The sequence below is a fragment of the Palaemon carinicauda genome, chromosome 27 (assembly GCF_036898095.1).
Source record: "Palaemon carinicauda isolate YSFRI2023 chromosome 27, ASM3689809v2, whole genome shotgun sequence".
Lineage (NCBI taxonomy): Eukaryota > Metazoa > Arthropoda > Malacostraca > Decapoda > Palaemonidae > Palaemon > Palaemon carinicauda.
In genome coordinates this window covers 76,117,219-76,126,684 of record NC_090751.1, presented here as the reverse complement: position 1 = coordinate 76,126,684, position 9,466 = coordinate 76,117,219, and the positions used below count along the sequence as shown (strand labels likewise).

Below are 9,466 nucleotides of genomic sequence, written 5' to 3'. Positions count from 1 at the left end.
CAAGGGACAGTACAAACTCCAAGAGAGCAACTGTGTACAAGACATCTGACAAACCTAAAGCGGAGGCCGTGACGACTAGCAATGCACCACCTGATAGAACTAACACCGAAACCGCTCTAGAGGCTGGGACTCCTGCGACGACGGGGCACGTACACGCCATGTCCACTGACCGACGACCTGATGGTCGTACAATGTTGAAGCTTATCCCAGTCATGGTGAACGGAACGTGCACTACGGTCGGCTTCATAGATGGAGGAGCCGCACCCACGCTAGCCGCAAGGAGCCTAATAGATCGGCTAGGTGTAACGTGAAGGCCTTGCAACCAGACCATGGTGACAGAGGCCGGTACGTTCGACTGCAAGGAAGTGGTCCAACTCACCCTTGGTAACATCAACGGAGGTGAGGAGGAAGAACGAGTAAAAGAAGTCTTTGTTACTGACAAAATTAATGTGTCGACGGACTACATAATGCCTTCGGACTGGCTGAAGAGATGGCCACACATGGCAGACGTAGAGCTGCAAAGCTTGCCAACTGACCACGAACAGATCGAGCTAGTGATCGGGTTAGACACGACCCTGAATCGAGTCATTCTGGAGCAACGCCACGGCACTGCCAATGAGCCATCCGCCTACCTAACCAAGCTTGGTTGGGTGGCTTTCGGTCCTACTGGAGACCGGTCTGCATCGGAGGTCTCACCCGTGCATCATGTTCATCGAAAATTTGACCCTCAAGACTTGACAGAGGTACTGCAGAGTCATTTTAATAGAGATTTCTTCGAAAAGGAATCCCTCTCCAAATTGGAAGATTCCCTAGAGGATAAGAGATTCTTGGCCACCTTGAATAACACGACACAGCATCGACATGGAAAGTACGTGGCCAAGCTGCCATTCAAGGACTCTACTCCTCTACCTGATAATATGAATACGGCAATTCGACGAGCCCGAAGCTTGAAAAGAAGACTAGACAACGACGAAGCTTACAAGACATCCTACGTAGCTCAGATGGAGAAATATACTGATAAGGGCTACGCCGAAAGGGTTCCTGTAAGTCAGCTAGACAGGGAGGACGGGCGCGTATGGCTTATGCCGCACCACTCTGTCAGGCATCCTGTCAAACAGAAAGACCGAGTGGTCTTCGATCTGAAGGCAAGGCACCGAGGAACATCTCTCAACGAACATCTGATGCAAGGCCCCGACCTCACCAATAGCCTGACGGGTGTTCTCCTGCGTTTTAGAGAGGGTCAACATGCCATCACAGCAGACGTGCAGGAGATGTTCCATCAGGTGAAGGTACCTGAAGAGGACAGAGACTGCCTGAGGTACCTCTGGTGGCCAGAAGGTGTCACCAGCAAAGAACTGCAAGTCTTCAGAATGACGTCCCACGTTTTTGGCGCAAGATCATCGCCGAGCGTCGTTAACTTCTGCTTACGCAAAACGGCCCTGGACTTCGGAAGCATGTATAACGAAGAAGCTTCTAACTCTATACGTCGCAACTTCTACGTCGACAACCTCCTCAAGGCGATGGATGATGAGGAAGAATGCATTAAACTGACAAGAGATCTGATCAACCTGTGCAGGGATGGAGGTTTCCGTCTTAACCAATGGACCTCCAGCAGCAAGCAAATTCTAGCTGCGATCCCCAGAGAAGAACGAGACGACTCTGTGGCTGTCCTAGACTTGAATAAAGATGAGCTGCCAACTGAACGAGCCCTGGGGATCCATTGGAATATGAGCATAGACGTGTTCACGTTCAGAATCGTCCTTAAAGACAAGCCTTTCAACCGACGTGGTGTGCTCTCTGTTGTTGCATCGATCTATGACCCCTTGGGCTACTTATCCCCCGTCACTTTGATCGCGAAGATCCTGTTGCAAGAAATGTGCCGAAGGAAGCTCTCGTGGGATGAGGAGATGTCTGCTGATGAACTTGTTCGATGGAAGACCTGGCTTGCGCAGTTGCCACAACTGGAAGAGTTCCAACTGCGAAGGTCCTTCATACCACCAGACTTCGGAGATGTTGACACCCTTCAGCTGCACCACTTTGCAGACGCAAGTCAGACAGGCTATGGTGTAGTCTCTTACTTGCGTGTAGTTGGTGTCAACGGAAAGATTCATTGCACTCTTGTCATAGGACGGGCGAGAGTCGCCCCTCTGAAAAGGACCACCATCCCTCGTCTTGAGCTGACGGCGGCTGCTATCGCTGCACAGATGGACTCAAAGCTGAAGACTGAGCTCGATCTGAAACTGGCCCCGTCAGTCTTCTGGACTGATAGCACGTCAGTACTGAAATATCTCAGAAATCCGACTGCGAGGTATCAGACCTTCGTGGACAATAGGGTCAATCTCATTAGGGATACATCCGACATTATGGCTTGGAGATACATCAATACTACTGCGAACCCAGCAGACCTTGCGTCACGTGGCCTCTCCGTCGCTGACTTCCTCCAATCATCTTTGTGGTTTTCAGGACCAGATTTCCTCAAGATGGACGAAACGCACTGGCCAACCATGCCCGAAGATGTTGTCAGAGGAGAGCTTGATCCAGACGCCGAAGTGAAGACTTCTCTCGTCTTCGATATAACGAAGAAAGAACCAACGTTCATTGAATCAATAGCGACAAGATTCTCCTCCTGGTTGAAGTTTGTCAGGACCGTCGCGTGGATGACAAGATTTATCCGCCACATGCAGAAGGCTCGCCCATACAGCGGCGACTCACTCTCGAGTGCGGAGCTGCGTACTGCGGAGAATTTGATCTGGAGACTGACCCAAAGCCAAGAGTATGAAGAAGAGTTAAGCACCCTCTCGAAGAAGGGAAGATCGCTGAAGAGGTCTAGTAAATTAATCAAGCTGAGACCATTTCTCAAGGATGGATTGCTCCACGTTGGTGGTCGATTGCAGAAATCAACACTGGCAGATACGGCCAAGCATCCGATCATCCTACCCAGCAGTTCTCCGGCGGTCAAACTTATGGTGAGAGCCACGCACGAATCCTGCAGCCATTGTGGCCAGAACCACCTGATGACCCAGTTGAGGATAAACTACTGGATCGTCCGCGGAAATGCGATCGTCAAGACTGTCATTCGAGAATGCTTGGTCTGTCGCAGACTAAGTCATCGTCCTTTAGTTCAGGTGATGGCTGAACTGCCATCCGACCGGCTTTGTCCAGATGAACCCCCCTTTACTAACACTGGGTCGGACTGCTTCGGACCGTTCTTAGTGAAGCAAGGAAGGTCCACAGTGAAGCGTTGGGGCGCTATCTTTACATGCCTTACCTCGCGAGCAGTCCACCTGGAAGTGATCGATACAATGGAACAAGACTCCTTCGTCAACGCCATCAGGCGTTTCGTCGCTCGCAGGGGGCCTATCAAGAGAATGTGGTCCGACAACGGGACCAACATTGTGGCCACGGAACGAGAGCTAAGAGAAGCTCTCCAGCGCTTCAACGAAGGAGAAATCAGAGACACACTCTCGATCCGAGGCATAGAGTGGAACTTTCATCCACCACATGCCTCACACTTTGGCGGAGTGTGGGAGCGTCTGATCAGGTCCGTCCGAAGAGCCCTCACAGCGGCCTGTCTCCAACAAGTCACGACTGATGAAACGCTTCGCACTCTGTTCAGCGAAGTGGAGGCTGTTGTTAATAGCCGACCTCTGACGAAGATCAACGACGACCCGAACTGCCCTGTCCCTCTCACGCCTAACATGATCCTAACTTTGAAAGGGTCACCCGATCCCTTCACATCCACATGCAAGAAGGACATGTATGTGAAGAGGCGATGGAGACAGGCACAGTTCCTCGCTGACGAATTCTGGCGCAGGTGGATACAGGAGTATCTCCCCCTGCTTCAGGAGCGCCAGAAGTGGTCAGTCCCAAAGCGTGACATCAACGTCGGTGACGTCGTTCTAACGCTGGACGAGCGGCTTCCCCGAGGCAGCTGGCCTCTAGGGAAAGTCATGGAGGTCACTCGGAGCACTGACGGTCGCGTACGTCAAGCTTTGATCAAGACTGAGAACGGCGAGTTCAGAAGGCCTGTGCAGAAACTGTGCCTTCTCTTGGAAAATGATAAAGGCGATGATATAAAGTGATGTATATGAGGTGTAATGAGCGTACGCCGAGCGCTGCTCGCTGCATTTTGTAAATTTTGAATTTTATTATTTGAGTTGAAAATATAGCAAGGTAATTTGAATGAAGTAACCCAAGTGATGCCGTATCTACGGAAATATTTAGCCCATGACCAAATAGGGGGCAGTGTAAGATACGCCATAACGTATTTCCAAGAATTTCTTTTTTGTGTTCTTTGTTAACCATGAGGATTAATTTAGTTTGCCTTTACGTTCTCCAGGACCAACTCTAAGCGCTGAAAACATAACCTTATATGGGCATAGCGATGGTCTAGCTCCATGATTGGTCGGCTCAGAGGGGCATCTCGCGCTAGACAGAGTGACGTCACGGCCCCGGACCTTGGCAGTGCATGGCTGTCCGCTGTGGTGTGAGCATCTCTGTGCTCAGCTTGCTGTGTTGACTGATGCGGTGATTTAGGAGTGTCTCTCCGTGTGTGAAGGACCAATCACACATTTGGCTTGATAACTAATCACTCGCAGGAGATTAACGGTACCACCTGTGAATGTTCTTTGAACTGAACTTGAAACAGAATTGGCGTTGGGAAAAGATGTAAGTCTATTATTTATTGTAATGAACCCTATTGCAATTCATGTAATCCTGTACCATTGCTGTATTTTCTTTATTGACTTGTATTTATGTATTATAATGAACCCTATTGCAATTAATGTAATCCTGTACCATTGCTGTATTTTCTTATTGACGAGCTGTTTTTTTTTTGTTTGCAGCTAAAACCTCGTCCGATATACAAGTTGTACTCTTCAATATATCTAATTATAAAAGACGTGAGTTTTCAAGACCTACACGCCAATAACTTAGAACTTTAGCCGAGAGAGTGAACCCCTCTCCGGTGTTCTACACTAGGAAAAAACTACTTTTTCTTATAGAAAAAAAATTATGCTCTCTTCGAAAATGACACTCGTTCCCGGCGCAAATGAAGTTTCAGAAAAGGGATTTTGACGTAGGAAAAATCTATTTCTGGGCGAAGGACCTGTGCCGCCCAGTGAATAAGCTCCATTTAGCACTTATTCTTAGGTAATTTACTGCTAAATATACCAGAGAAAAAATGTAAAGGAGTGCTAGGTTAACTAGCTCGCTCACCTATTGGTGTCGGTATAAAATTGGGCGTATAGTCCAGAGGTCCCGCACTATTTAGATTTATCCACGACAGAAACCCCAATAGAGGAGAGCCGTTCAACCTCACTCGGTACTACTAACAATGCATCCGCTCAGAACCCAACTCCTTAGCACCCAAAGTTTGGGGACTCCAAGGGAGAGGAGCTGGGAGGGTTCACTGGGCGGCACAGGTCCTTCGCCCAGAAATAGATTTTTCCTACGTCAAAATCCCTTTTCTGGGCTCGAACCTGTGCCGCCCAGTGAATCTATACAAGAGAAAATGTCACCAAACTTGCAAAATAAAGGAAAAAACATAAGCGTAAGGGAAATACAGGATGCTTTTAATCAGAGATGAGTACCAAAAAACAATTATAAGGGTATCTTAAATATGAACATAAATCCAATAAGGTAGGTATAATAATGTCGTGAGTGATAATATACAGATACTCAGGAGTATATAAAAATTTACAAATATAATAACAGTATTCAGGTGCGAGACCAACGAATACAATAGGGTATAAATGAGGCAGGTAAGAGGGAGAGATAAAGAGACAAGGCATTAACCTGTGAGTTACCTGGGAGTAACTACGCTCCCTGCGGCTACTGTAGAAAATTTTAGGGCTTCCAAATGTTTAAGGTAGTGTTTCTTGAACACTGACGGTGATTTCCACCCTGTAAACCTGGAAAGGTCTGTAAAATTCATGTGGTGAAAGAAGTTCACCGAGGTAGCCACCGCCCTGATATCATGTGCAAGAGGAAAAGAGTCAGGGTTAGCTTGTTTAATAAAATACAAAATTTGTTGCCTGATCCCTTTAATAGTAATGGTACCGCCTTGTTCTCTAACGAATAGAGGCCCCGAGGAGTTAGAGGAGGTCCGGGATAAATAAGACCTAAGAGTAGTAACAGGGCACAGAGACGGATCTTGCGTGAGGGGAACAATTTTCCAGGAGGACCATCTGTTTTGAGGGTCTTCGTTCTTAGCCAAAAAGAATTTGTTAGGAGAAAGAAGGACTTCTCCCGAAGGCAGAAAGTCAATATGACCCGGGTCTCTCGACAAGGCTGCCAATTCAGAAATTCTTGCCCCGGAAGCCAAGCTCACCAGGAAAAGTGTTTTCCTGAGAAGGGGCATGTAATCACAAGAACTGTTAATGGTATCAGAAGCCAATTTGAGTACGTCATTAAGGAACCAGGTCACCGGGGTAGGACGAGTAACCGGTTTCAGTCTGGCACAAGCTTTCGGAATTGAAGCTAACAAAGAGTCGGTTAAGTCTATGTTAAAACCCACTAGGAAGATCTTTTTCAGAGCCGATTTAATAGTGGTGATAGTATTGGCTGCCAGACCTGATTCTAATAAAGATCTAAAGAAAGTGACTGTAAGGTTCAAGTTCATACAGTTCACGTCTGAGTCTATTAAAAATTTTGCCAACTTTTTAACTGCAGAGTCATACTGGCGGATGGTGGAATCCCGTTTATCCGATTCTAGGAACAAGGTGTTTTGAGGATCAATATTGGCACCATGCATAGCCGCAAACTTCATAAAGTCCATAAAGTTAGGGCGCTCTGAATGTTTGAGAAAGCGTACACAACGCGTGTTTGTACTATCTGAGACAGAACCGGATTGGGTATCGGGTGAGGGTATAGTCTCAACTCTCGCAGGAGAGGATACCAGTTGCTCTTGGGCCAGTTGGGTGCGACCAAGGCTACTTGTCCCTTGAAGGATCTCAGTTTGTCTAGAACTTTCAGCAAAAGATTCACCGGGGGAAAGAGATAAATCTTTTCCCAGGTGTCCCAATTCTGTGACATGGCGTCTGTGGCGTAAGCCTGAGGGTCTAGATTGGGAGCCACATATACTCTCAATTTGTGGTTGGATTCCGTGGCGAAGAGGTCCACTTGGAGACCGGGAACCTGAGAGAGAATCCACCGAAATGACTTTAGATCGAGTGACCATTCCGATTCTAGAGGGGAGGTCCGGGACAGGGCGTCTGCCACTACATTCCGGACTCCCGCCAGGTGGACAGCTGAAAGATGCCAACGGTTCAAGGCTGCTAGGGAGAATATGGCTACTAGAACATGGTTCAGAGGCCCTGACTTTGACCCGCCTCTGTTGAGGCAGCGGACCACCACTTCACTGTCGAGGACCAGACGAAGGTGTTGTTTCTTGGGAAGAGCGAGACGTTTCAGGGTTAGAAGAACTGCCATGGCCTCTAGCACATTGATGTGAAATTGGCGGAACAAGGGAGTCCAAAGACCTTGAACTTTCTTGAGCTGAGAATAGCCGCCCCAACCTGATAAGGATGCGTCCGTGTGAATGATTAATTTCGGAGGCGGAAATCGAAGGGGAACTGACTTTGACAGATTGTTTGCTCTTGTCCAAGGAAGAAGTCTTTCCCGTAGAATGGGAGGAAGGCGGACTTTCTTGTCCCGGAGCTTCCGGTTCGCCCTCGAACGCCAGACACGATTGATATCTTTCAATTTTGCCTTCAGAAGAAGATCCGTCACTGAGGCAAACTGAAGGGACCCCAGAATCCTCTCTTGGAGTCGTCTGGAACTTACTTTGTCTTTGAGAAAGCGTTTGGTGTTCCTTGCAATCTCTAACCTCTTGGGTCTGGGAAGACACAAAGTATGAGAAATAAGATTCCATTGCAGGCCGAGCCATTGGAACTTCGATTTTGGAAGAAGACGGGACTTCTTGAAGTTGATCTGGAAGCCTAGAGATTGAAAGATAATGGATGACTTTGTGAGTGGCTTTTAGGCAATTTTGGGAGGTGTCTGACCAAATGAGCCAGTCGTCCAGATAGGCTACTACTTGAATCCCTTGATTCCTGAGTTCCTGAGCAGCGACTTCTGCTAACTTTGTGAAAATCCTTGGGGCGATGTTGAGCCCGAAAGGCATCACCTTGAAGGAGTAACTTTTGTCCCCTAAGCGAAAGCCTAGGTACGGACGGAAGTGTCTCGCTATCGGGACGTGATAATAGGCGTCTGTAAGATCGATAGAGGTGGTGACGGCCCCACGGGGAAGTAAGGTCCGCACCTGCGAGACGGTAAGCATTCGAAACCTGTCGCATTGAATGGACAAGTTGAGAAGGGATAGGTCTAGAATCACTCTTCTCTTGTCTGAATCCTTCTTCGGGACACTGAACAGCCGACCTTGAAACTTCAGATGTTTCGTTTCTTGTATGGCGTTCTTTTGTAAAAGATCCTGGACAAATTCGACCAGGTCCGGAGTGGAATGTTGACGAAATTTGTTCGGAGGAGGAGGTCCTTGAATCCAACTCCACCCCAGTCCCTTGGAGATGATACTGAACGCCCAGGGACTGAACCTCCATTTGTTGCGGAAGGCATAAAGCCTCCCCCCTACCTGCTGCACCTCAGTATTGGTTTGAGGAGTTGCCTCCACGTCCGCCTCGGAAGTTCTTTCCTCTGCGAAAGGCTCTTCCCCTGCCTTTGTTCTGGTTAGAGCCACGGTGGTAGCCTCTACCTCTACCATAACTCTGGGAAGAGCTATGAGCCTCGTAAGACTGGTTAAAGGCAGGGGAAGTGGCGGAGGCACCAGAAAGCTGGCTCTTAGGTAGCAGAACGGTGCCATAGTCATCCGAAGGAGCCTGAGAGGTGGAAGGCTGTGCAGGGACAACAGAAGATGGAGGAAGAGGCAGCCGGAAGTTGGATGAAGCAGTCTGCTGTTGCCTGAACTGGGTGGAGGTATATGGTCTAAGCTTCTTCCTACCCCGGGCTTGATAATTTGCGGGGTCATACTTGCGTTTAGGGGTCAAACCCCAACGGGCTTTAAGGCTCTGATTAACCCTAGTGGCCTCCGCCAAGACTTCCTCTACGAGATCCTCGGGGAAGAGATTTGAACCCCAACAGGAGGACCGGATGAGTTTATTAGGTTCATGCCTAATCGTCGCCTCAGCTAGGACATGCTTGCGACATCTGCGTTTAGCAGTAGCGAAGTCATACAAGTCATAATATAAAGACTGTAACGTAGCCTTGTTGAGAGACTTAAAAATACTCTCCGTATCGTAAGTCAAGGCTATCGACTCCGTGGATGTGGCCAGGTTTAGAGTACGGCCCACACGTAGGCGGGAATCATATTCCTGTTTAATGAGGGATTCCGGGAGACGGGGAAGCTTCTCACTAAACAAAACTGAGGCACAGTCTGCTGCAAGCTTGCCGGAGGTAAAGGTGGTATGGACGTTGTCCCAACACTCAATGCCTGAGGGAAGAAGGAGGGAGA

General features: G+C 48.4%; 1 protein-coding gene across 1 annotated transcript; it reads left to right on the top strand.

Annotated features, from left to right (window-relative positions):
* The first annotated feature begins 329 nt into the window (after positions 1–329).
* LOC137620968 (uncharacterized) lies at positions 330–4,082 on the top strand. Its single transcript, XM_068351408.1, has one exon. The coding sequence runs from the start codon at positions 330–332 to the stop codon at positions 4,080–4,082; it is 3,753 nt and encodes a 1,250-aa protein (XP_068207509.1).
* Positions 4,083–9,466: the final 5,384 nt, after the last annotated feature.

Coding starts and splice junctions, on each gene's coding strand:
- LOC137620968 (XM_068351408.1), top strand. CDS start 330: ATGGTGACAGAGGCCGGTACGTTCGACTGCAAGGAAGTGGTCCAACTC.